The sequence below is a fragment of the Malaclemys terrapin genome, chromosome 2 (assembly GCF_027887155.1).
Source record: "Malaclemys terrapin pileata isolate rMalTer1 chromosome 2, rMalTer1.hap1, whole genome shotgun sequence".
Classification (NCBI taxonomy): domain Eukaryota; kingdom Metazoa; phylum Chordata; order Testudines; family Emydidae; genus Malaclemys; species Malaclemys terrapin.
In genome coordinates this window covers 60,784,720-60,812,606 of record NC_071506.1, presented here as the reverse complement: position 1 = coordinate 60,812,606, position 27,887 = coordinate 60,784,720, and the positions used below count along the sequence as shown (strand labels likewise).

The 27,887-nt window shown below is 42.3% G+C and overlaps 1 protein-coding gene and 1 long non-coding RNA gene across 3 annotated transcripts in view; one reads left to right on the top strand and one right to left on the bottom strand.

The window, feature by feature from the left end:
* LOC128831107 (uncharacterized) overlaps positions 1–16,114 on the bottom strand; it is a 25,992-nt gene extending 9,878 nt beyond the window's left edge. Inside the window, exons 1-3 of the long non-coding RNA XR_008443756.1 lie at positions 15,907–16,114; positions 7,985–8,093; positions 3,915–4,053 (exon numbers count right to left, since the gene is read on the bottom strand). This is a non-coding gene — a long non-coding RNA (uncharacterized LOC128831107). The remainder of the gene's footprint in view (positions 1–3,914; positions 4,054–7,984; positions 8,094–15,906) is intronic.
* On the top strand, positions 8,277–27,887 carry VXN (vexin). Of its 2 annotated transcripts, none has more exons than XM_054017227.1 (6): positions 8,277–8,433; positions 14,455–14,510; positions 17,100–17,247; positions 20,160–20,221; positions 21,455–21,540; positions 23,921–27,887. In XM_054017227.1, the coding sequence occupies exons 1-6, from the start codon at positions 8,367–8,369 to the stop codon at positions 24,105–24,107; spliced, it is 606 nt and encodes a 201-aa protein (XP_053873202.1). In that variant the 5' UTR covers positions 8,277–8,366; the 3' UTR covers positions 24,108–27,887. The 2 variants fall into 2 exon arrangements, with proteins under 2 accessions (XP_053873202.1, XP_053873201.1); XM_054017226.1 differs by having other exon boundaries at positions 21,452–21,540.

Here is a 27,887-nt window from a genome sequence, read left to right as displayed (position 1 = left end):
CCAACTGTTCTAAAAAATGATGTCATCCACATTATGAGCCAATACTCAATGTTATTTAAGCTTTGGTTAAGCAGAATAGTGCAAAAAATGTGTCCAATTGGTGCCAAAATGATCCTGATTTCCTGCTGACTGGGAAAAAAGTCACTGGATCAATATAGATCAAGCTGCTTTAAAAAATCACAAAACAAGTCTGGAAGATTTAATGAGAGTTTGTTTTCCAACAGTATTGTAATGGCTTGTTAGTAGAGTATTATTTGAACGTATCAGACTTTTTGGTGATTTTTTTTTTAAATGCCTTTAGTCCATTACCAGTGCAGGGCCTGATCCTGCACGATCTTCATGTGCAAAACTCCTTGGGAGTTCTGCTCACAGGGGCAAGCGGTCTGGGGTCCTAGCTTTGTTAAAACTAACTCAAAACGCAATGATGTGGGCATTGCTGGGATGAATTATTAGGAATCTGAACCTGCAACTACATAGCACTTCTTACAATGAGTAGTCATATGGACTTCTTCATACAGCTTTTGCATGATTGGGGCTATAATTTGTAATCGCATTGATTACCTATTTATGCCTCTTTCTTTCTTTGATGACCCAACCAGAGGCTTTTCTCTAGAACCCTGCAATAGCTTTATGTAACTATTGTGTGTGATGCTCTGAAGCTTTTGTTGGGATTCTGTTTGCATTTTCTTTGTATTTCAATTTGTATTTTCCTTTAAAATAGTAACGTTTCTGCCTTATTCTGCCTGGCTTCTTGTTACCGACTAGGAAATTCAGAATGGTTTTTAAATTTCTAAATAACTTTCTTACTCTCATTTGGGGAAAGACCCAAAACACCTGCAAATTTAAATACTCATTTTATAAACCTGTCATATACTCACAAATCTTTAAGTTGTGAGGCTTTCCTTATGATTTTGAAAGACTTTTTCGTAAGCCATTATAGGAATAAGATAAGACTGTTTTGCAGCATGTTAATTTTTTTCAGCATGTTCATTTATCTAGAGAAAGAAGCCGACTGTCTGACTAGCACTGACTCATTAGTAAGTGGTATTGGCTAGCTTCATTTCCCATATCCATCTGTGCCAGGGGTTGGCAACCTTTCAGAAGTGGTGTGCCGAGTCTCCATTTATTCACTCTGATTTAAGATTTCGCGTGCCAGTCATACATTTTAATGTTTTTAGAAGGTCTCTTTCTATGTCTATAATATATAACTAAACTAGTGTTGTATGTAAAGTAAATAAGATTTTTTAAATGTTTAAGAAGCTTCATTTAAAATTAAATTAAAATGCAGAGCCCCCCGGATTGGTGACCAGGACCCGGGCAGTGTGAGTGCCACTGAAAATCAGCTCGTGTGCCGCCTTTGGCATGGGTGCCATTGGTTGCCTACCCCTGATCTCTGCTATTATTCTTGCACAGTGCACTTGTTACTATTTTTCTTTTTGTTACAGTTGGTCACATTTCTATGGACAATAGATGACACTTAACTGTTCTTTTCCAGCAAAAAAACCAGCACTAACATTGCAGCTTTGGCCTACAGAGGCACGTGTTAGAGATTCTGTGCAAACAACATACATATGTAGTTTTGGCCCAGTTTATTTTTAAGTGGTTAATTGTGCGTACATTTGAGTTCACTCCCATTCCAAAAATACTTGTGGTTTATCCTTCTCATACTGCCAAGTTAACAGTAAGAAATAGGCTCAGGTGGCTCAGTGGGGATTAGATTTACCTGTTATGCAACAGAGTATAGGCTCTAATGAGAACAATAAGGTTATAGACTTGAGATGGTAACAGCTCCCATCCACACAGGCCAGGGAAACCCTGAGCCCACCTCTGAAGCCAATGGGATATTTGCCATTGACTTTACTGGGAGCAGGATTAGGTTTTGAGTTTGTTAGAGAGGTACTAGCATGTTTTGTGAAGCCAGCATAAATAGGGCCTGAAGATTTCTGATGTTTGTGTCTTTAATTCACTAATGGATTTCATTTTGTTTTTGTTTTTTTTCAATAGTGAGATTTTTTTTTAAGTTGATTCCCTTCCAAGTAATTAACAATGACCCATTCAACAGGACAGGTTTCCCTCCTCCTTTGCCTTAAAAAAGGGATCAGGACAGCGCCAATTCCACAGAGAAGTCCCCTGGCTGCACAGTGCAGTTTCTGAGGGTGTGACAATGGCATGATTTTGACAGTGTCTAGTTCTGAGTGCCTGATGCTGATTGACTCTTCACTCCAACCACCACCCTCTAACCTCTGCCTCACTTCACACCTGCCCCTCTGACCCTCCTCTTCTCCCCGGCCCTGTCCCCATCAGCTGCTTTCCCTTCAATGTCTCTTCTCCCTTCATTTTTCTTTCCATTTAGCTGATCCCCTCCACCTACCCCCCCCCCCAAAGGAGATGGTAATCATGGAATTAACATCACATTTGTTGCCATCACACTGCTTGTGTTAAGTCCCTTACTCCCTCCCTGTGTCTGTCTTGTCTGCTTAGATTATCAGCTCTTTGGGGCAGGGACAGTCTGCTACTCTGTGTTTGGTTGGTCCTGAGCCCCGGCCATCGTAAACATGATCAATAGAACTAACGTGCCCCCTTTGAGAGAGGTGGAATTGGGGATCTTAAAGTGCGGCCAGAGTGATTGTAAAAATGGTATTGTCTTACTTGGCAGATCTGCCCGAATGTGAATTCAGCATCATAGCTACTCACTTTAATGACCCTCCCCCCAGAAAAGACATTTGTCATGCTTTTCAGTAATGGTCAACCTGCAGTGTTGTCACAGCTAATAGAGCGTGAACTGGGTTCTGTCCCTGCTTATGCATCTCCAACAGAATGGTTTGCTAAGGTCAAATCAATTACCCCTGTGAAAACCCACTGAAGACAATGGAGCTGCAATGGTGTCACAGCGGGTAGAGCTGTAAGACAATGAGGTTGCTCAGGTATTCAGGGCTTAATTTGGCCTTCAGAATCATTATTACTCCCAAAGAAAGACGCTCCCTTGAGTCTGAGGCCAGGATGAGCTTGCAAGGGAGTGAAACAAAACCCTCTGCTTATTGGTAAACTGCGCCCATTTGACATGGAACTGGTAAGTCACGCTGGACATGGAGCTACTCAGTGCCTTTTGTAGAATCACACTCTCAGCCTCGCTGTGCTGAAGGGGCCAGAAACCAGAGTGGGAAGGGAGGCAAACTGCTCAGGAAGAATATAAATCTGCATAAATCAGCAGTTTTTAAAGATTTTGTAAAAAATCGAAATCAGCCTTTCAACTGTAGAGTTTTATGCATGTTTATATCCCCCTGCACCCAAAGTAAAGCACTTTGCCCATCCTTAGCCTGTGTACCAGGCTATAGTCCAAAGAACTCTGAGGCCTGTCTGATCTAGAGAGGTTTGTGAGCTCCATGGCTTCCCCCATTGCCAGCCCCTCTGGTAATCAAATCACCTGATAAAGCTTGTGCCACCACTGAATGTCACAGTGGCTATCTTTTGATGTTGCTGGGTATTAAGGTGTTGTGTGGGCAGAGATCCATCACAATTATCGACATTTAAGCCCTGCCCACTGGCTTCCCGGTTGAATTTTGAGTCTTCAATGAAGGAAGGCACATTATAAGCCAACAGCTCATTTCCTTGAGTCCCCTGCTGGTGGCAGCAGAACCACCCACAATCACTTTATTATGTTAATAATATATTATAGTTATTGTGACACTGCCTGTAGTGACTCCGGAGTGTGAGTACCAGCCTCAGGGCAGACTGTTAGGAAGCAGGACACAAATCTCAAATTGGTTTTGAGGTCTATATGTAGATTTTGCCAACTAGTTATCAAGTGTAAACTCCTCAAGTATTATAATTTGACTATAACTATCACTTTCACATGGAGTCACACACAGTCCCTTTGAGTACTCCAATCTATCTCACCATCCCAGTGAGCTTACCTTTGTAGAATATGGTCTCTTACACCAGGAATCACAGCAATATTCAGGTTACTCCCAGTTTCAAAGTACCAGTCACTTATCCCAGGTCAATTGCACCTTAAATCTCACACCAAAGACAATGCTTATAGCCAATCCTATACTAAAATATATAAAGATTTATTAACTAGGAAAAGGAAATGAGTTATTTACAAGGTTAAAGTAGGTAAATATATATACACAAATGAGTTACAAACGTAAGTTTCAAAAGGTAATGGAAGCTTCTATAATCAGCAAGCTCTATATGTCCTGTAGGCCTAACCCAGGCTAAGCAGCTGGGGATCTCTTGCTTATGCCACTTTGCTCCCCCAAGTCCAAGTAGCTTAGAGATACCAAGTTCCTTTTGTTAGGGATTTTTATCCTGCTCCTGCCATGTGCTCTGAGCAGCAAACTCCAGCTGATAGGAGGAGTCCACTTGTATGACTCACCTTCATGGAGAGGAAAGCAGAACAACAAAAAATCTTTTGTCCTCTTGTTGATGATCAGGGCCGGCTCCAGGCACCAGCCCACCAAGCTTGTGCTTGGGGCGGCACCTGGAGGGGGGCGGCGTGGCGCAGCGCTCCGGCCCCCGGGGAGAGCGGGGCCACGGCCGGGCTCGCCGCCCTCCCCCCGGCGCTCTGGCCGCCCTCCCCCCCGGCGCCCTCCCCCCGGCCACCGGGGGGAGAGCGGCGAGCCCTGGCTGGGGCTCGCCGCCCTGCCCCCTGCGCTCTGGCTGCCGGGGGGAGAGCGGAGCCCCGGACGGGGCTCGCTGCCCTCCTCCCAGGGCTCCGGCCCCCCTCCCCCCGGCCGCCGGGGGGAGAGCGGAGACCCCGCCGGGGCTCGCCGCCCTCCCCCCTGGCGCCCTCCCCCCGGGGCTCCGGCCTCCCTCCCCCCCCCCCCCCCGGGTGGGGGGAGGGGGAGGCCGGCGGCTTTTTTGCCTGGGGCGGCAAAAAAGCCAGAGCCAGCCCTGTTGATGATATATAGGGAAATTCCAGATGCAAGATGCTACAATACTTGATTTGGTACAGATGGACCTTTCCTTTGGGGAACTGTGTAATACTTTCTGTTGAAGATCAGCCTTTCACACTAACTAATGTCTCTCTCCTGTCTGGTGATTTACAGTCTCAGAGGTTCACAGTGCTCAAATATTACCTCACAATATGGGATACAAATGTTATAAGTGAGATTAATTTATGGAGTAACTCAGAAGCATGCAATAAAGTCTAAATGTCAATCACATTCTTATCATTCTAATGCCTGTTTTGACAATACTAACACAGAGGTGAGCCAGACTGATTTCAGCTGTGTATTTGTCAGTGTTCAGTTGAGACATCGGGACCTTGGCATGAGCTGGCACATAGGCTGCCAGCCAGCAGCACAGTTAGCAATGGGCAAAAACCAGAACCTTGTTTTCTAGACTTTTGAATTTGGGAGATACAGATTCATATCCCTCATCTGAGCTTGTCCCTACAAGATGGGTTCCAGGCTAAATCCAGAACTAGAAGAGGCCTGTTTTCTTGTTCTGGTCAATTAATTCTCGTGAGATTTCCACCCAATGTGGCAGAAATCCTGAGACTTCAATGGAACTATGTGCAGAGTAAGGCAAACTTGGTGTGAGTAAGGATAGAAGAATCAGGCCCTTAATACGTAATTATATATTGTGTGTTTTACTGGAGCACCGAGGAGCCCTAATTATGGACTGGACCCTAACCCTGGACACTAGGTGCTGTACACACACACAACAAGCTTACTGGTCTTGGGTTTTTTTAAATCATAGTTACAAATATCCTTCCTAAGGTCCCAGTGGCTGGTTACCAATAGGAAGTATAGCATCTACTGTAATGTTTTGAGAAGAATCAGAAGTCTGCATTTGGACCGCAAAACCACCTGGAGTGACCTATTCTAGTGGGTAGTCATACAGAGTCCTTTGACATTGTTCTGCCAACAGACTTCTAATGTTCATGTAGTAAGCGTGGGCAATTTTTTCCTGACATTTAATTTACTGTGGCACTTTTCATTTAAGGATCTCAAAGCAGCTGACAAACATCAGTCAAGCTTTGCAATATCCTCGTGGTGTAGGTCGTATCCTATCTTTTTTATAGCTAGAAAAACTGAGGCACAGAGAGGTGATTTGCCCAAGATCAGAAAGACTTAGGAGTAGAATCCATAAACCCTGACTACCATTCCTCAGCCCTGGAGGTCACATTAGACCCTGGGTATACCTACTGCTTGGTCATCTTTCTATGGGAGTGGAGGAAAATGAAGCAGAAGGCTCATTTTCTGAACTGGGCGAAATTGATCCCTATGCAGAGATCCAGCACAGGGCCTATGCACTTGTTAAGGCTTGTACGCCTATTGTGCGGGCTTAGGTGGTATATAGACCTTGTGCTGGTTTTCCACACAGGGGTAACTGTGATCCACTGTCTCTTGTAGGACTGGATGTTCAGAGATGCCTGCTCAAGCCCCAGGCTATAAAGCCTTATGCCAACATGTAACCAGCTTTTTGTTCTTCAATTTGACATTTTGTTTCCACCTCCAAGCCCAGGGGGAAATAGTGAAATGCCACTCATTAGTTTTATTTTAAACTACAACAAAAGCCAAATTACATCTGTGATTTAAAAAACAATCAAACCAAAAAAAATAAATCTCAAGTTTCTAAATTAGAAAAACATTGAATGGCTAAAACCTGGAAGCGTCTCGTCTCCTCTCCTCAGCCTCCTAAAATCTGCCGGTTAAAAAAAGGCTAAATTTGTTCTAGCTTTCCATTTATGTCTACAGTTCAGTGTTGGGCTTGCTTATTTTTTTATCCTTTTTAAAAGCTTTAAATCCGCACTGCATAACCTCCTCCACGGCTGAAAAGATGGTGTGCTGATCTTTTGATTGGTGGGTAATGGATTTGGTTTGATTGCTTGACACAAGAACAATAGAAAGATAAACAATTCCATTTGTGACCATGAAATTCCCCATCTGTTGAGTGTGTCCCTGTTCGGAGAGAGACAGATGAACACGCCAACCGAGCCTGATGTTAATGACATCAGTCATACAAGCAAAACATGTGGCACAATAAATCAAAAACTAATTGAACTTTTGGTTGATTATATTGCCGTCCCGCTGATCATTTTAAACACGCCAGCATTTTCTGTAACAATGGATCGCCTAATAGCCTTCCTTCCCCGAAACAGCAGGAAACTGCCCTGGAAGGTAACAAGTGATGCCAGCTTGTTCTTCGTCCTCTTATGAAACCCCTAAAGCTGAAACGGTTCTTGGTCCAGGATTATAATTGGTTAAATATTGGGGGGGGGGGGGTAGTTAAAGAAAAAATATTGTATTAAAATGACAGAGACAGCTGGTATTTCTCTAGCACCTGTCATCTGGGATGTCAATAATGGATGTTAGACTAGGTAGGTGAGGTAATATATTTTATTGGACCAATTCTGTTGGTGAGAGAGAGAAGTTTTCAAGCTTATGAAGAACTCCGCATACAATAATGGATGTTAACAATTCTGGTGGAGGACTAGCTTAACTTCTGTGTCAATTATATTTGCATGCTGGTAGTGAATGTGCCTCCCACTGGACTGATATAATAGTAGCACAGTAATTAGGGGTAGCTATTACACTAGTTATGTGAGTGCGCTAGCAAATCTAGCCAAGACATTTCTAATACACCCATCATATGATATCTAGGGCCAAAATTTTCAAATATAGGTACCTAAATCTCTATTTACACACCCAAAATTTTTTCAGAGCATTGAAGAGCCACAATTTCTTTTGATTTCAATGTGGGCTTAGCACCTTTGGCAATTAGCCATTTATTAAGGTGCCTGAATATGGATTTAGACGTCCAACTTTTGGCACCCATGTTTGAAAATTTTGGTCAAGATACCAAGGATCTAGGCACTATCATCTGTACCTATGCAGTTATAGAAACTTTGAAATACAATATACTTTTCTTACTACATGTATCACCTACTGGATTCCCATTATATGGAGAGACTTAAAAATGTAAAAGAATATATAACATGAAACCTAAGAAAAATCATAAAAAGAATACCTACCAGTAGCTTTGCAAAGAGCAGATATCCAATTTGATAATTCACCAGCTGTACAAAACAGACCCAACTTGCTTACATTACTAACCACTTTTATTCCTGAGGCTTTGGCACCCTGGATAGGAGGAAGGAGACACAAAACAAATGTGGCAAAGGCTTAAGTAACAGCTAAATTAAATCTTTGCATCAATAGAATTCATATAAAGACAGATGGTAGTAGAAAATGTTGCAATTACGAATATGGAATGAGATGAGATCACAGCATCAGTCTGTCTTTTGTAGACCTGGACAATGATCACAGAGCCAGATTGGATTAGTGAAACCTATTTACCAGAAGTTCAGAGCAGTTGCATGAAGCCAATAGGCAGTCGGAAGAGAGAGGTGAAAAATGCATCAGATTTACAGCTATAGCGATGAAAATTTAGAAGTTTTCACCACTGTGATTTCATCCAAATGTGAGTACATGTTAAAGCAGAATAACAGACAGTGCTGTCTTTTATCTAGAATGTTTTACCAGTAGAGAAATCCTTTCAAGTGATAAACTCATCTCTTTGTTCTACTGTATTGTACTTGCACTTCTGTGTTCTCCAGTTGCTCTGAAGCTAATGCATGCAGATGCCTGGACAATGTAGATATGTGAAATATTTCCACAGGAAAAAATGTGAGATGAATGTTCTTGATGCCATTTGATTTTGTTTATATTCTGAATAGGTGATCAATAAGGCATAGCTCACAACAGTAGGGCTGATTTATGACATAGAAAATAACAATGTAATTCCATGAAGAGTTATTCGCCCACCGGAACTGGCTATATATTGAGCAAGTGTCTGCTGGATCAATAAAGGGAACATTTCCAAAATCATGTCCTAGGAATGAATGTGTATTAACATGAATTACATCTGATGATTTGAAGAATAAATACCAGACAAGCCACAGTATGTATTTGATTGAAGAACATAGTTTAAACTCAATAACTGCTTATACCAAAAGAAGCCAGATAAAAGCATGAACAACTATTTGTGGGGGACAGATCTAATCTGCATTTGCAAGCTGTAAATGTGGGCACTCTGCTGCTTATTTTCACAACATGAATAGACCCACTGATGTGGCCAGCATTGTAACTGTTTTCATCTGTTAAATTCTGTGGATCATTCATATAAACATCCTTTTAGCAGGCAAATTAGAGACGCATGTTTCTGCTAGAATTTATATCCCCCCCTCAAGAAAAAAAAATGTTCACAATGGTCTCTCCGCTGTTTTCCCTGCTGTCATTGTATTCCTGTGCAAGTAGGTCACTAATGTCTAGCTTCATGATTCACTCATACTTCAATGGCTATTCAAGTCACTGTATGTTTGCCAGTACGGTGACTTCTCTTTCATGCAGTTCCTTTCCTCAGCTCATGTAGGCTGATTGCTGCTTACATTGGCAGAACACATGCAATGATTTGGCCAGTGGCTCACAAATGAGCTGAAAATATGCATACACGTTTATCAGGCACTTACCATGGCGTATCTGGGCATCAGCAACATAATTAAAATAACAAAATATTTCCCAAAATTAGAGAAAATATGGAAACTCAAAACTACCCTGCCCTATCCAGTAAGACATTAAATAGGTTAACTGCCCTGAGAGACATGGGTAATTTTTCTATCAGTTAAACTTGTCTGCCCCCATCTTTAATTAAATGTTTTGTTTGTAAGGCAACAGTGAATTTAGTCATCACTTACCCAGTGAAATCTAGACGTGTGGGGGTAGGGGAGGTTGTTTGTTTGTTTCATTGGACACCTCTGGGCAGCTTCAAAAACGAGTCATAGCTTATTTATATCATTTATGGAAAATCCCCTTCACTCTGTTCAATTGATTTTGTCTCCCTCTTGCACTGTTTTCAAATATAAACCTAACAAGGCAAAAGGTTGTAGGGATGCGTGTGAATTCCCTCCGACTTCATGAACTTGGCGAAACTGGAGCCATAACCCCTTAATGGTATGTGTATTATTTTAACTGATGCTTATACAGCCCCCCTCCCGCAGCTGCGTCACATTTTATACATACCTGTAACTATTTCTTACCTGGGGGCACATTCTCAGTGTAGTGAGTCAAGCGAGCAAGCACCATGTGTTATAGGGAGGCAGTATTGTCTAAAGATTAGAGTGTGGACCTGGAAATCAGTGGAATTTGGACCTATTCCAGCCTTTGCTACTGTCTTGTTGCATAACCATGGAAACGTAATACAGGCCAAAATTTTTGAACCTGGGTTGCTAAAGTTAGACACCTAAATCCATATTAAGATATCTAAATAGTGGCCTGATTTTCTATGGCAGCTGCAGGTGCTCTGCACCTCTAAAATTAGGCCACTTATTTAAGTGCCTAAATATGGGTCTAGGTGCCCAACATTAGGCACTCAAGTTTGAAAGCTTTGATCTTAACTTCACTATGCCTCAGTTTCCCTCTCTGTAAACTCTGCATGGTCAGACACATTTATCTCTGCAAAGCCCTTTCAAGACTATTGGATGAAAAATTCTGTGCAAGAGCAAAGTATTATTAATGGGAGATGAGTGTCTAATCTTAACGATACCTCATAGTAGTATAGAGAGAGCCAGAATCGTAGCATTAAATGATTCATTAGTCAAATTATAATACCTAGCGTTAGCACACCTTCAAAGCGCCTTACAAACATTAATTAGTGTTGGTAACCCCTGAATTTGAATGAGCCCAAGAACTCAAAGCAAAACTCAATTGGAGATTAAGAGTTACACCTGATTTTGCAACAAACCATCCAAAACTGCAGGCTTCATTTGGTTTTGACCAGAGTTTAAGCCTGAACAGAATCCCTGGACCCCAAACCTCCTCAAACTACAGCAAAGCAGTTTTAGATTAAAGTTTAGGAAAAACTTCGTAACCGTAAGAACAGTAGACCATGGAACAGACTGCCTAGGGATGTTGTGGAAGATCCTTCATTGGAGGTTTTCAAAAGGAGGCTGGATAGCCATCTGTCTTGGACAGGGAGTTAGACTCGCTGAACCTTGCAGGCCCGTATAACCCTATGACACCCCCATTCTCAAAGTTTGGCTCTGGATTAAGTTCTGGATTTGAACTCTGCAGCTGCAACCTGCCACCTTTCTCTGTAATGGGCCTGTACCAGAACACCAAATCCTGCATGTCTGAATGCTGGAGAAATTATTAATTATTCCTAATCACTACACAGCACTCAAATGTGTGCTAGGCACTTTACAGCACAAAGAGTAAGACCGGGGCCAAACCTGCCCCAGAGAATTTACAATCTAGCTTTAAAGATACAAAGAAAGGCAACAAGTAACAAGAAGGGGATGGGGAGAGGAAACACAAGACCATTCAGCTTAAACATACTGGTGTGGTAGAGGGTGTTGGTGGCTACCAGCAAGCATGTTGTTGATCTATGGACAAGCAAAGCCCTCATTGAAGCAGGTGGGTATGTTAGCTGCCTTCCATTCTGGCCAAATGGAAGAAGCAATAGAGCTCCTTTACGCACTAATATAGCTGCAAGTATAGAAGCCACTACCCACAGCACTGGCCATATGGAATTCCTAAGCAAAAACTAACTCAGGGCGAATAAGAGGGTTTTCTCTGGAAATGGATGATAAAAACACAAGGGCATTGACTGGATTGCTGGTTTGTGTGTCAGTGGCAGAAGCAAGCAGACAGTGAAAGAAGCATGGGTAGCATGGCTCCAAGAGGAAGCCAGAAAAAGAGTTTCTTTTGGACAGAGTGCTGGCTGCATAGGCAGGCTTAGAATTGTGAGCAAGGACACTGCCTGCTGTTTTTTGTTTCCACTGTGTTCAGGGTAACAGGACTTGTCTAGGTTTTTTGCAAATAAAAGGGATTGAACCAAAGAAATCTCTCTCTCTCGTACTATCAGTTTTCTCTCTGAACAGAAATAATACAGCTAGGCCCAGAATAGTGGTTAACTGCTCAAGCCAAAGGGGCAATAATGTATATCTCTTCATAGCTTAATAAAAAGTCATTAATATTGTGATGGGATCCCTGGGGTACAACCTGGAACTGAGGTACTGCCTGCGCCGTCTTTCCCAATGTTTTGCTAGTGACAAGCAGCACTTCCCCTCCGGAAGCGGTTATCACTCAGCACAACAACAGGTGGAGCCCCACACCCAGCTAGATTTCATGAAAACACCCAAAGCCTCTCAGAAATCACAAGCAGAAAGGCATCAGCCAGTTCCCCCCAGTTCCCTGACTTTGCATCCCTGAACTGAACCATTCTGCCCTGGTCAGAAGCCTGACCATTGTAAGTTTATAACCCAGTCCATCCCTCCTTCAATGTGGAGAGGACACACACAAGCCTTTGTAACTGAGCTGAGAATTCCCTAGCACTTCAAGCAAAATATACTGTTTTAGGTAAATATAAAACAGGTTTATTAACTATAGAAAGATAGATTTTAAGTGATTATAAGTGGTAAGCATAAAAGGACAGAGATGTTACCAAAGAAAATAAAAATAAGCACACAATCTAAATCTTAAACCTTATTACTCTAGGCAGTATTTAGATCAAGCAATGTTCTCACCCCACTGGATATTACAGTCCTTACTGCACAGACTTCCCCCTGAAGCCTGGACTAGTCTCCTCTGATGATCTTTGTCTTCTTGGCATCCCAGTTGTGTCCAGCATAGGTGCGGGAAGAGAAAGGCGAATACATGATGCTACTGTCCCTTGTTTTATACCCTTGGCCCATGTGCCTCGCAGACACTAGCCCAGGCATGGCCTGGTTGGCTTTGCTGAGTCACAGTGAACAAGCAACCCTCAAGTCACAGTGATCGAGCAGTTCCCATTGTGTGGTGCTTGGATAGTTGAGTTACACAGTTGATTAATGGGTGGTCAACACACACCTGGGCAGGGCTCCTTTGCATGTCAATAGCAAACTTACAGCATATTTCAGTAACAACCATACAGCACAATCTTATAACTTTATACACACAAACGATAGACATATTTGGACAGAACTGTGGGTTTCAGCAAATCATGACTTTTCATATCATACCTTACATGGCATGATTTGTACAAAATATCACAACCATATATGAATATGGGGGTTACAAGGCATCATTCTGAGGTACAGTGTGTCACAAATATGTTCTATCAGCACAGCTAGATTACCTGGCTCTGAAGTCCACAGTCCTACCTCTCATCTCCATCTAAAACTATAAACTGGCCCTTGTTTACTTGAGTCTGGGTCTAGGCCCTCTCCAAAAATGTCATTAGCTTGGCCTGTGTTAATTGGGTAATGAAACCAGGTAAAATTTGGTTCACAGCTCTAATTAATGAGGATTTCACAATATGGCAGTTACACAGTGATCCTAAAATCTGAGAGGGATGTTTTTCCAGGCAATGTCCCCTCTTGTTTTTATTTCCCAATTAGAAGAAAGCAAGAGGTTGTGTTTCCTCTGCAGAGATCACATGAATTGAAGGTCCTCCTCTTGGTGGCATTTGATGTAAGTAAAAGCATTGTAGATTTTGAAAGCCACATTAGCCCCTGTTTCCTCCTCTAAGAAAATCAGCTTCATTTGGAGACTTTGTTAGAAGTGCCATCTACTACTATAGAGACTTTGTATCCGCTTCCTAAATTTCATGAGTAAATGGAATGTGCACAAACTATTTTCAAGTGCATATTTCACTTAACATCACTGCTACAGCCTTGCCAACCCCAATTTAAAAAATCATGACATTGGCTTAAAAATAGTTACATGAGCAATTACTAATGCCACCTTTTGGGTTCTTTTTATTTATCTTCTAGTTTTTGAGTCTTTCAGGGGCATTGTGGCCACACTTTTTCCAGCTTCTCTCCAGAATTACAAGAGCTAGAAATTTTTACATTTTTTTAAATGAAAGCCAAGAGTCTCATGTAATTACATGGTGCTTCAAGACTCTCACAAATATTGTGAGAGTGGTGCTGCCAGCTACATCCAAAAAACCCACAATTCCAATGTTGCCAGCTATGCCTGATACTCCATGGTTCTTTCAGTGGAACAAGAAAGATGTCCCAGCACTGAACGCTATTGTAGGCAGAGTGAAGATATAACCCACACACCTCCTGGGTGTGGTGCTCTGTCCCATCTAGTGGCACTGAGACCACTTAGAGAGAGTAATGAGTCTGCTCTACAGCCTTCACTAAGAGGCATAGGGCTTTTAGCTCATGCAGGAGAGGCTCATGCACTACACTCCAGAGGCCCCAGGTTCAATGCCAACATCCGGAGTCCGTTAGTGTTACAAAGACATAGCATCAGAGCTGAGAATGACATTTCAAATAAATTGTGCTGACATTTTTGATGATCTCATAACGAATTACACCAACCTGAGATTTGCCAGTTTCTATTGCTAATCAACAAAATCCTAAATAATGTATAATATACATCCATGTCTGAAGCTGTCGTCTCTGGTGTCAGCCACTATTGCACGCTGATCATGTTTCTTTCATTCTCTTTGCAGCATGTAGTCCAGCCAGAAGAAAAGCCAAAAGCACGCAACACATCCTAACAAAGAGAGTAAGAAAAGTATCCATTTTTTTGTATTCAAGTTGGCTTAACTTCTCCTTGAAAGTCTCATGGATGGGAAAGCAGACCTTTCCAGGTTGGGGCATGGGGAGCATAGAACTGAAATGGTGTCTGGAGCTGAGGAAAATTTTTAGAAAGTTTCTGGAAAATTGCAGGTATTTAGAAAAAGGTTTTTGAAGTCTTCAAAAAGATTGTTTTTTTTTTTTCAAACAAAATTATTCAAAATTAATTTAAAACATTATAACAAAATAAATGCTTTGGGACTTTGTCTGGAAGGTATTTGTGCTTGCCCCAGACCTGTTTCTTCTGCAAAGCTCCCTACATAGAAATCTTTCACCACCATCTTCCATTGTCAAATACATTCTTCTCCAGTTCCCCGGCTGCTCCCTCCCTTCTAGATTATTCTCTCACGATGTACTCCAGAGTCAGCAGGTTCCACTATCTACTTCAGGAATCCTCTCTTCTTTTGCAGTGTAGCACACCTATCAATGGACTGAAAACAACACCACACTACATTTCTTGCAATCCCAATGCCTATACTTGGTTGTTCAGTCAGCCCATTGCATCCATAGATCTAAATGGGATGGTCTTAAATGGAACATGAACCTCAAAAAGATCTGTCCCAGCAGAAAGTCTACACTCTGAGAATGTTTTTACTCATTCAAACACCTAAACATACATTCCTACAATCCTAAATCATAATTTAAAATGGCCAAAAAATGGAATTTCCACTCCATGGGAAATTCAGAGATTTCAAAATTTGGTTTTGTCCTAAATTAGGACAAAAAAGTTGAAATCTCAGAATTTTTCAGGAAACAAAATACTGTGACATACTTCATTTGGACTTTACCATTTTATTTGGACTTCATTGTTTTGACTAATATACAATATAAAAGTTAAAATGATAAAGTCGAAACAAAATACATCTAAATTAGTTTAAACCTGATCAAAATGAAATGCTTAGGTAATCTCCTGTTGAAATTTTTGACAAAATCAAGATGTTCCTGCAAAACATTTTGATTTTACCAAATCAGCATTTTCTAACAGAAAACTTTTAACCAGCTCTAGTCATAATCCTGTTCTGCTATTTTTATCCTTTAACGTGATCATTATAATCTCAATATACATTTATCACTACTAATCAGGTAGTGGCTTCTGCAACATTTAATTTGAGCTATATGTGCCTGTCTTGTCACTTTTTTAAAGAAATCTTGTACATATTTATCGTTTCTTTTTCTTCCACTCCTAGAGAATAATCCTCTTGACTGTCCTCTTTTGTCAGTGCTGATGATCCCACATTTACAATCAGAGTACCACAGCACAAGGATAGTCTGTGCACTGCAAATAAGGACATAAACTGGGCTTTCAAAAATAACTAACCACTAACCTTGTAGTTGTTGATTTCCATGTTTCAGTTTAGTGCAGCTGACTGCAGCTAATGTGTAATCATCCAATAGCATCGTATGTGCTGGAAAATACAAGCCTTTGAGGATATTGTAGTGGTCAACTTTTTCTTCCATACAAAGAAAAGGAATGGTTATATTTTGTTTCATTTGTACATCTGCCTACTGTTAGCATTGTATCTCTGCCTGGGATGGCATGAGGTCTTCCACCATGGTAATTGCAGTGGATGCACAAATTTAATCCCAGACAAGAGCAAAAATAGCAAGCAATCTGGAAACCTGCCAAGTTCTTTCATAGCAGCAGCCCTTGAGCATGCCAGTGCTGTATTAAGTGATTTATACATTCATGTGACTGACCTTGTGAGGTAACCTCAGTCACTTTAAAATTAATCCTTTCCAAGAAGGCAATCATGGAAATTAAAAAAAAAAAAAAAAAAGATGCATGATTTAAAAATTCAAATGTTCCCTCAATATGCTCATTTTTGTCCTTCCTACATTTTCACTATAGCTCCACCCCTCATCTGTTTTTCCCATTCTCCCTTCTTCATCCCCCAAAATGTTGACTGGAATTATATAAAAATAGTCTTGATTGAAACTGACATTTGATTACATGGCAGAAAAAGTGGCAAATATTGCTGTACATTCTAGCACTTCCACTGCTAAAATTAGTGCCCAATCTGCCCAGTGACAAGAACGTAGCTCATAAAATATGACATTTTTCCATTGACCATATAATTCTTTGGAGGCTAAGCCACAAAATGGCAAGGTCTCTACCGAGATGAACGGAGAAGAAGACTGCTCAAGGTACAAGGCTATGGAGAATTATATCCACAGTGTTTCAAGTTGGGCATCCAAAAACCAGTGTTTTCAAAATCAGTTGTCATTTTTTAAATGTTTTAAATATTCACTTTAGCCCTTGAGATAAATATGGAAAGATGCACATACATATTGCAACAACAAAGAGAATGCAGGTTATTTTCCAACATGTTTATCATTCCTCATGCTCAGACTTCAAAATCAAAATATTCCCCTTTCATTTATGGGGAAACAAGTTGAAGGACTACATGCAACAGAACCAATGAAAGAGATTCCAATGTAATGACTTGAATGCCTTACATTCATACATAGCTCCAATGAAGGATGTTTGTAATTGGACAGTTTTGTCACTTTCCCGTAGGTGGTGGCAGTGTCTGATTATCGGACCTACTGGACAGAGGACTTGCTTCCAAGCCAAGGTGATCTCACCCAAGTCCTGTACAAAGATGCGGTGAGGAACTTTGGCCGCTTGCAGAATGAACAGGAAGGATTCTGTCCTGCCAAGCACAGTAAGTCCTCAGCTATGACTTCATTACTCTGCCATCTCTGTGCTGATTGCTCAGAACATTGTTTGATGTGGCAGCCTCCTAGTTGCATGACGTTTTCATTAAAATGGGTATTTATCTCAAAAAAATTCTGTGCCAAAAAATTAAAAATTCTTCAAAATTCTGCATATTTTATTTGTCAAAATAACACAATGTAAACATGTCAGTTTGTATTATTTTGGTAATTTATTTCAAAATACCTAACAGCAGCTATTTCTGTAACAATTCAGACAACAAAAAAGATTCAGGAAAATGTTTTTTGACAAATAGATTCCTTACTAGGTATATTAATAGAGAACTCTGAGTAATAATTAATTTAAACTACAATACGGAAATGTATTTCCCACACTCCTCAAGAGCACTGCAAAGGCTTCAGGGAGTCAGGGATAACCGAGGAGCATGTGTCCTTGCACCCCCACTCACCCACTGCTCCTCCACCCATCCTCACATGTCCCTGCACCTCCTTCCCCCACCCTCATGTGTCCCTGCACCCCCACTCTGATACCTCTCCCCCCAACCCCATGTGGCCCTGCTCCCCCATTCAGCCTCACCCACTCAGCCCCCACCCGTCTGTCCCCCCAGCTAGCCCTTCTGAACCCCATATTGTGACCTCCCAGGAGCCCCATGTGACCCACACTGTCCATCCCCCCATATCCTGTGCTTCCTAACCTGGCCCCATAGCCAGGGCGCTGTGAGAAAGGCAGCCTTTTCTCTTCCCTATCCACAGCTGGTGCTGGCCCATGAGCAGCTGCTCTCTGTTCTGGTGCCTCAGTGGCCCCTGGTGGGTGAAAGGCATAACCACAGTACCTTTCTCAACAAATGTATTTTCTGTGGGGGGGAAATTCTGCACGGCACATGAATTCTGCACATGTGCAGTGGCACAGAATTCCTCCAGAAGTACAAAACAGGTCAGCTGTTTCTGAGAACCAGGCAAGGGAAAAAATATGTATATATTTTTTGCCAATGTTAGAAAATTATTGCAACTTATTTTTTGAACAGCTCTAAGTGCCCTTGTGCTTTGCAACAGAGTCATGAAACTTGGCAGGGAGGTGGCCTTTGTGTCATGAATGTGCCCTTAGCCGCCTATGACAATCCATCCAAATTTGGCCAAGTTCTAAGGCTTTGAAAAAACACAGTTCACACATGATCGGTAGAGACTTCTTAGATTTCACTGAGCCTGCTCAAGCCTGACAGGGGAGCACATTCACTGTAACTGAGCATGCTCCAGTCCAGAGCTACTGAGGCTCAGAAGGACTTTCCTGGTAATGGGTACTCCAGGCCTAGTTGAGGCCAGACACTGGAACTGATAGCAGGGAGACTTTCTGTCCTGTGCTCTCAGTGAGCCCCCTGCACCCAGGCAGTTGAAGGAGGCGGCATCTGATTTGAATGAAGAAGAGACAAAAGCTGGGCCAGCAAGGAGGGAAAGGAGTAGATTGGACAAGGAGTCTGGGGAGACTGGGACTAGAGGTGGGGAGAAACTGTGACTGGTATTGGCTGGGCAAGGAGACTAGGAGCTGGAAAGGGGAGGCAGGAACTAGGAGCCAATTACGGGGAAAGGGGAGGCTGGGCTGGTTGGGCAAGGTCACTGGGACTGGGAGCCACTGAGGGAAATGATGGGGAACTGAGAGCCAGTTGACTGGGAGTTGGGAAACATAGATAGGATGAGTAGCTCAAGAGGAGACCGACTGGGACTGACTGGACAAGGAGACTAGGACTAGGAATCAATGAAGAGTGAAAGGGGGGAATGAGACAGATCTGACAAGGAGCTGGAGTGTGGGGAAAGAATTGGGAGTGGCTAGGCAAAGAGACTGGGACTAGGAGCCAGGGAGAAGTAGGAGGCTGGGGCAAGGAGGCAGAGACACAGATCAGATGAGGAGTTTTAGGAGTGAGATTAGGATTGAGGGACAGTAGAGGAGGGCAAGGGAGAAATCAAACAAGGAGCCAGGAGAGGGGTACTGGGACTGGCAGGCAGGGAGAGTGGGACTGGGATGAGACGCCTGAGGAATGGAAACTGGGTGTGGGTAGGGGAGGGGAATGAGACTGGTACAAGGAGTCAAGGATGGGAAAAAAGGCACCATTAGGAAAAGGACAAGTTGGAGGGTACGGAGCAGACTGGGACAAGCTTGTGGGAAATGGGCAGAAGTGTCTGTGTCCACCAGAATGCATTCCCCACCAGAGCCTGGAATGGAACTCAAGATTCCTGGGTCTCGCCATTCCTCTGCTATCAACAAATATCTGCACTCTCATACCCCTCTAGATCTGGTCCACACAGAGGATGACAAGCTACTACTTCTATCTGTTGCTCCCTGGCTCAAATGGAGGAGAACCAACCCTGCTGATGAACCACATGGGTGTCAATATGATGCCATATGATAGAATCTCTGTTTTTACTATTTGCTTTTTCTAAAAAAAAATACACACACAAAAACAATGTTAAAAGAACATTATTAAGGTAGCAAAGTGAAGCTCTCAAAAGTATGGAAATGCCCTGAATTGAGGGAGGTAGGGGAAGATGCTCTTTGCAGCTTCCTTTTTTGCCTCCGCACAAGGCCACGCACAAGGAAACATGAAGTAAAGACCTGAAGGTTTGGTCCATTGTTAATAGCTGAAGTTACCATTTCAAAAGCCAAAGAACGGGAGATTGAGTGATTTTGCCCTACTACATTGCAAGTCTACTTTAGCAATTCCAGGTTCTCCCATTCCTGTATAACAAAAGGTAGTCAGCCCTTTTGTGATATAGATCTTTGCAATTGGCCATAGTCAAATCTAATAGGACTGTAACTCTAATTACTGACTCTTTCCACATAATCTTTTAATTACATAAAGTCCAAGGGAAAAATAATTACCAATAGTAGCATCTTAATTATGCATTGCAGTGGGAATTTCTGAACAAGAGTCATCAAACTCCTGTGATAACCAGTCGGATGGAAAATCTTCTGTAAGTAAAATTCAGTAAGATCAGCTACCTGCATGTGATGTGCGTTAAACTAGCAGATGAAATTCAACGTTGATGAGTGCAAACTAATGCACACTGGAAAAAATAATCCCAACTAGATATATGATGGGTTCTAAAATGCCCGTTATAAACAGAGAAAGTGATCTTGGAGTCACCATGGATAGCTCTCTGAAAAACGTCTGCTCAAAGCGCAGAAGCAGTCAAAAAGGCTAAGACTATGTTAGTAACTATTAGGGATAAAAAATAAGACAGAAAATATGATAATTGCACTGTATTCACAGTGTGGGCATACCATGGATTCATACTGTGTCCAGTTCTGGTCACCCTCTCTCAAAAAGGATATAGTGGAACTAGAAAAGGTGCAGAGGAGGGAAACAAAGAGGACCAAGGGTATGGAACAGCTGCCATATGAGGAGAGACTAAAAAAAGATTAGAGCTGTTCATCTTAGAAAAGAGATGACTAAAGGGATATATGGTAGAGGTCTATAAAATCATGAATGGTGTGAAAAAAGTGAATAGAGAATTTACTCTTTCGCCCAATACAAAAATTACGTCACCTACCTGCATTTAAACTGGTCAAATTGGACTAGATTCGCAAAAGCAATTTCCAACATTTTTAATGATTGCTTCTTAGAACAACCCTAGAAAACACAAGAAGGAAGGTCTAGTCTTCTCAGTTTAATCCTGTGTAACACATATAAATTGGTTCAAGAAAAGTGGAACCACTAAGTAATCGTGACCACAGTGAATTAAGTCCAACATCCCCAGTAAAACTAGCCATTCTAGTTGTAGCCTGAAGTAGCGGTAGTAATAATATCTCGCTCTTATCTAGCCCTTTTCATCAGTAGGTCTCCAGGTGCTTCACAAAGGAGATCAGGATCATTATCCCCACTTTACAGGCACAGTCAGGGCCCAATATGGAGTTGCACCCACTAACAGCAGGTGAGTAGTTGTCCCTCAGTACTGAAGAAATGTTTTACCAAAAAGCAATGAAACCTACAGGGTTTTTTAGGCATCAGTCTCACAACCCTTGTTCATACAAGTAATCCTTGCTCACAAGAACACCTCCATTGAAGTGAGAATTCATATGAGTAAGGATTATTTTGTGGTTAAGGGTTTAAAAACCTCTCCCCTTAAGTCCCCAAATAACCTGCAGTCCCCATTCATTAGAGAAATGTGTAGAAGTTTCTTAATGACCTTTTTCTTCCCCAGCAGCCTTCGACATCCCCAGTCACCTATATCACAGTGAAACGGGCTGCAGCCACAGAGCCAGCTACACGGGACAGTGCTTCTGCAGAAGAGTAAGTCCCCTTTCAATACATCCACCCACTCCTAGTGCAGTTCTGCCTGGGGCTTCAAGGCTCTGTCTGTAAGGAAAAGCAGCAGGTGGCCCAGATTGTAGGTCATCAATTCACACACACATACAAAAAGTCAGTTGCAAATTACCCATGATTGGAGTAATAAATCTCAATGATCTGCAGTAGATGAGTAATTAATTTCCAAAATATTTGCCTAAGGTGTTATTTTATTGATTATGCACTATTAACCTAGGCATTTTAGATCTTAAGGCTATTTAAAATGTTGGACATATGTCAATTAAATCTCTCTTGCTTAATCAGAAAATAGGTAATGATGTCTGAGTAATTATTTATAAACATCTAACTAGTGTGACATCATGAGTCCAATTTATTCAAGCCAAGGTCTCCCTTAGAAAGAAAAAGGAATAGCCATGGTCATTATGTGGAGATACCGGGCCAAGTTCTGCTCTTGATTACATCCTTCAGACCCCTTGATTACAAGACTTCAGACTGAAATCATCTGCAGAATTTAGCCCAAAGCACTGAGGCACTATAAGGTGCAGTTTTCTTATATTTTCTAAACAGGTAATTATATTAAATAGAAAATGGCTCCTATGGGCCAACTGGACTCATCATGTAAATTAATCTGTCAATCAAGTTACATCAGAGATGAATGTAGATAAATGCATTGCTATCTGGAGGCAGTAACAACCAGCCCATATTTATTCTCATCATTATTTAGATGTGTCATAGGCGTGCCTTGCATTTTACACTCAAATTATAAACCTGGGGCCTGTTCCTCTGGCATATCTCCACTGAAATAGATGGTGCTACACCAGTTTACATCAGCAGAGGATCTGGCCTACGGTCCCTGCTGCAGAGATCTTACAATCTAAGGATGTCAGAAACACTACTGGGCCTAGTACTTACCTGCTTATCACCAGACTTAGGGGCTGTCTACACTGGAGTTGGAGATGTGAATTCCAGCTTGAATAGGCATACCTGTGCTAGCTCTGATCAAGCTAGTGTGCTAAAAATAGAAATGAAGCTGGGGTGGTACTAGTGGTGGGAGAGGTTAGCTGTCCTGAGTATGTACCTACAGTCTTGGATAGGATATTACTCAGGGCGGTTAGCCCTTCCCACCACGCACATTGCTAGGACTTCAGGGCCTCGTGGAGTGTCCTCTTTTTTTATTTTTTAAATATGGTAACCTTACTGGAGCTGAAGCAGAGAATGTTATGGAGGTCTCTGGAAGTCACAGATTCCGTGACTTCCATGACCTCTGTGACATAAACATAGCCTTTCCCATAGTCCAGTATTTCCCAAACTTGGGACGCCGCTTGTGTAGGGAAAGTCCCTCGGCCCGTGCTGCTTCCAGCAGCTCCCATTGGCCTGAAGTGGCGAACCGCGGCCAGTGGGAGCCGCGATCGGCCGGACCTGCGGATGCAGCAGGTAAACAAACCGGCCCGGCCTACCAGAGGCTTTCCCTACACAAGCGGCATCCCAAGTTTGGGAAACACTGCCATAGTCCATTGGCTTTAATGGGGAGTAGGAAACACTATACCCATTAGTGTTTTCAGGATTGGGCCGTAATGTAGGATGTGATCCTGCAATCCCATGAATATTCAAACAAGGAAGTGATAGAATTGAAGTAATTGGACTAGATTGGGGGGGTAAAGGCCCCACCAGGGGTCAGCCTGTCAAGAACTTGCTTCTGGGTCAGGTGCAGAGCACGGCCCCTGCTCTCTGGATACTCCCACCTTGCAAATAAATGGATGAGAAGGAGGCAGAGAGGGGAAGGGAATGGGCAGAGCCTTCTGGGCCTCTTTTCTTGCTGATTTGAACAGAAGGCCAGGCATGAGAGGGAAATAATCTGCAGTCACTTCTCCTGGAGCAAGAGGGGAGAAAAGGAATCGTGGGGCAGACCAGTCACGTGCTGGCCCTTAGTCGGGGCTGTGTCTAGGCTCAGTCTAGCCCATTGGGACTGATGTCATGAGCAGGGAGGTTTGTGGAATCAAGCCTCTAGACATGACAACAATGAGGTCAAAGAGGAGTCAAAGGAAGAGGTGAGGTTTGCACAAAATACAGTCCAGCTGTCACTCAGTTTTGCAGTGTTGGTTTCACTATTTTAATTGTATTTATATTTAATCCGTATTTTGCTCACTTGGCACAGAGGGTCAGTGTTGGAGAGAGTCGAAAGAACAGGAGGCTGGAAGAGGGATCTACTTATTACAAATGTAATTACATCCCAGTTTAAGCAGCTCTTTTCCTTATGTTAAAGCAAGGTTATTGCAGCTTGTTTAGTTAGTCATTGAAAATACAAATGAACCTCGCAAAGGGCCACAAGAGAGAAACATTTTGTGTGTCCTGCTTTGTTCTCTAGCCATAGACGGCACTCGAGGAAGAACACTGAACATGACTTAACCCTCGCCCCAGAAGCAGATGCCTCTTTACCTTTGACTGGCAACAACTTGTGCGGAACACCCGGCATCCTGAGGAAAATGTGGATGAAGCACAAGAAGAAATCAGAATACCTGGGGGCAACAAACAGTGCCTTTGAGGCCGACTGACAAGCCTCAGCTTTGCTTTTGCAGGATGAATATTCCTTTAGCAAGGGCAGAATGCTTTAGGATTTCCCTAGGGATGGATGTAACTCTGTTGATGAATATCTGAGGACATAACATTACTTGTACTATTCAGGGCATTTGCCTAACCTGGATAGATGGAAGGATAATGGAGATAAAAGGTGAATGTGAGTTAATTCAACAGCCATATTTTATTGGAATATTTCTGATACCAGTACAGTTGTAACAGATTCCACCGTTGATTTGCTAATGCTAAAATTACTGTTGACTCATTCTGTCCTAATTAACTTAGATTCACAAAGACAAAAGCCTACACAAAGCTTTGTATGAGACCTCATATCAACTACAATGTGCCATTAAAGCTGAGTCCTGCTGTTCATTTTGTACCCCTGCCACCACTGAATTCATGCCCACCCCAGTGTCATTTTCTCTGAGGTACAGGAGTTAAAAACCAAACCTTAAATCAGGTACACTTTGCTGACGGACATGCACCAATACATTTTTATTCACTTTTGATGTTTATGAGGCAGGAGTATGAGACAATGGGAGGATGAGACAGAACTGAGGTTATTTAAGCACTTAACTCCCATTGATTTCAATGAGCGTTAGGCACCTACAAATACCTTTGAGGCTTTGGGCCTGAGTGACTTCCAGGTGCACATTTACTGAAACTCTGATCCATGATCAGTCTATTAAAATTTCCTGTCCAGATCAAACTGTACCAAGAATGGCACATCAGATGCAGACACTTAGCTCTGAAGAACCTGCTCAAGTGCTAGGTATAACTGTAATATGTAACTTTGTGCTACAGAAAATTTCACCATGTGCATGAGATGCTAGGAGGCAAGAAAGAATGTGCAGATTGCACAACTGGACTACTCAGTAAAGTAGGTTTGCTCTCAAGAGGTCTGATCCTATAAGCCAGTGTTTCTCAACCTTTTTGATACCAAGGACCAGCTTTCTGCCTTCCTAAACTGCATCAGGGAGATCGCAGGAACCAGCGCCAGTCGACGTACCGGTTGTTGAGAAACATTGCTATAAGCTAATGACTTTAAGGGGATTGCTCAAATGGAGGGAAATTGCTGACTATGCATTTCTCACAGTTCAGGAGCTGCCAACCTTGTTTCCTTTTCTCTGTCCCAGAGGAAAATATGCAAAAATTGAAAGAATGACAAATCCTGGGCCCAATCTTGCAGCCCTAAAATCACATGACTATTCCTATTGGTTATTGCAGGATCAGGTCCTTCATTTGCCAGAGTGAAGGAATTTAAATTTGTCCCAATGCAGGACTCCAACATGAATTTGTCTGACGCGCACCTCCCTGTGAACAAAATGAACACCTACAAGGATGAGCTTTTGCATCTCAATCTTAATGCTCTAAAACTTACATTTAAATAAAAAGTTGTATGAATGTATTCATAACTCTACACTTTAAAGAACATTTCTACAAGCATCTCTTGTGAGGCAAGCTAGAGGCAGCCTAAAGTCTCAGAGTCAGAAAGTGATCAAAAGATGATGTCAAATGCCAGCAATATGTGATCAGACTATTCCTAATAAAGGAAATGTGACAGCTGAAAAGTAAGACACACGTCCCCATTTGCATTTGTTAGAGGAAAAATGTCCTCAGTTTTTTAAATCTTTGAATGACTCCTACAGCCAGAGGCTAAAATAAGGTGGTGCAAGTGACTGTGCAATTCCCCTTCTCTGTCTTGAGCTAGCATCTCTTCCCCACCCCCACCCAACTCCTCCTCAGCTAATGTGGTAAGAGCTCCCCATTCTTTTTAGGGCCATCCAACCTAGAGGGTACCAATATACAGGTCAAGTTTACTAAGCCATCAGCAAACTGGTCAAATCCATCATACCTATTGTCTTTAAGAAGATTGTGTGAGAGACATGGAGCAGCTTGAAAGTGCTTGTTAAAAACTGTCTACCGAGGTGTTTCCTTTTCAGCAGATCGATAGATCCCTCTCCAGGGTCTTTATATCAAGCTTTAACAGTGAGAAACTAAACCTTCATAATGTACCTCTGCTATCCAGTGTACTTGGCCTCCATCACAGCTGCGTCCTTTAGAAAGAGCTGCTGAATTGCTCTAGAAAACTTTGAAAATCGTTGTTTAGAGACAATTCAGCCTAATATGTCATTATCTTTCCTGCATTTCTCTTTGCTTTTTCTTTCTTACTAAAGGCAAAATGCTCTCTAGTCCAGGATCCACACACGGAATCAGTCCAGAAGAGTGGATCCCCCACATGGGAAAGAAGCAGATTTCTCTGCATGCTCCATGTAAGATGAGATGAGGGCCTGTAGCCCTGCCTCAAAAGGCCCGGACGCTGCCCATGTTTTCTGCTGAAATAGGATAGTAGCCAGGTGTTAAAGGGGTGGGTTGCTGGGCAGAGCAATGGGAGAAGGCATCTGATGCTGAATGAAGGGAGACGTCTCCGGTGCTGATGTCTGTGGCTGAACATTGCTGCTGAGCAACTTATTCACAGAAAGACCTGCAGCAGTTTATGCTATAGAAGTTCTGTAAATCAGAGAGGAGCATCCAACTGGAGTATTGTAGCAGTGGCCCTAGCCTCTGAGCCATACCCTAGATGCCTGTGCCTGGGGCCGTGCGGGAGTTATATCATGGGCCAGGGCTGTGGAGGAGCAGAGCTATTGCCAATAGCTCAGGAAAGCTGAGTGCAGTCTCTCCTCCACACCTTTCATACAGCAGGGGATGCCATTAGCACTTAGGCTTAAGGAGATTTGTATGAAAACAAGTTTTATTCTGCAAAGGCACAGCCACTTTGTAAAGCATCTAGTACACTGGGAGTGCTGCACACCTAAACTGGAACACTCCTAGGGCATTATAGCCCACCTGAAGTCAAAATCCTCTGTGACAACACTTGGTTGCAGTTTAAACAAAAAATCAGGATGATTTCTGCTAAGGAAGGGAAGACAGGAGCACGATTATACTCTTCCAGGGACTGATCAGATGATCACCCTCCAATCCTGTTGACCTCAGTGGGAGTTGAAGGGGGCTCAGTGCCTTGCAGGAGCAAGCCATTAATGCAAATACCCTGAGAAATAAAAGACGATGAAAGAGAAACAACGATAACTTATTCTGGAAACAGAACTATCGCCACTAGAACTGTTTCCCAAGTTTTTCCATGAGGCACCAGCAGCTCTTCAATGACCTCCCCAACACACCACTTCCCACAATTACCTAAGCTGTGCACATGGAAGCGCTATAATAGGCCCCAGCAAAAATACAAATACTTAATTGTATCCACTGAGCTCAACAAGACCACTCAGCTGCATAAAGTTAAGCATGTACATACGTATTTGCAGGATCTATGTCAAGCAGCTCCCCTTTTTTCAGTCTAGTCTCTTTAGATTGATCCAAACATAACAACAAAAACCACCTCATTAGTAACAACAGACTAACAGGACGTGGGGAAACAGAGAAGGCTAATGCTTGCATATCTGGTAACCTGATCCATACAGCTCCATCAAGTTAGCCCCTAGTCCAAAGCATCAAATGTGACTATTGAAAGGTCTATTTTTTAGCATTTGGTTCTGTTAAATAATAGCTTTAAGCAATATGGGAAAGGGGGATAGGAGAGAAGAGATAACACATGCTCTACCTAACAGTCACTGTATCTTGAAATGTGTTGTATTTATGTTGTCTTTTAATTTGTAACTGCAATCTGTGTGACAGTGGGAGACTGACAAACAGTGTAAATTATTTAATTTGTACTCCAAAAGGTACTGTGGTGATTTCTTGTA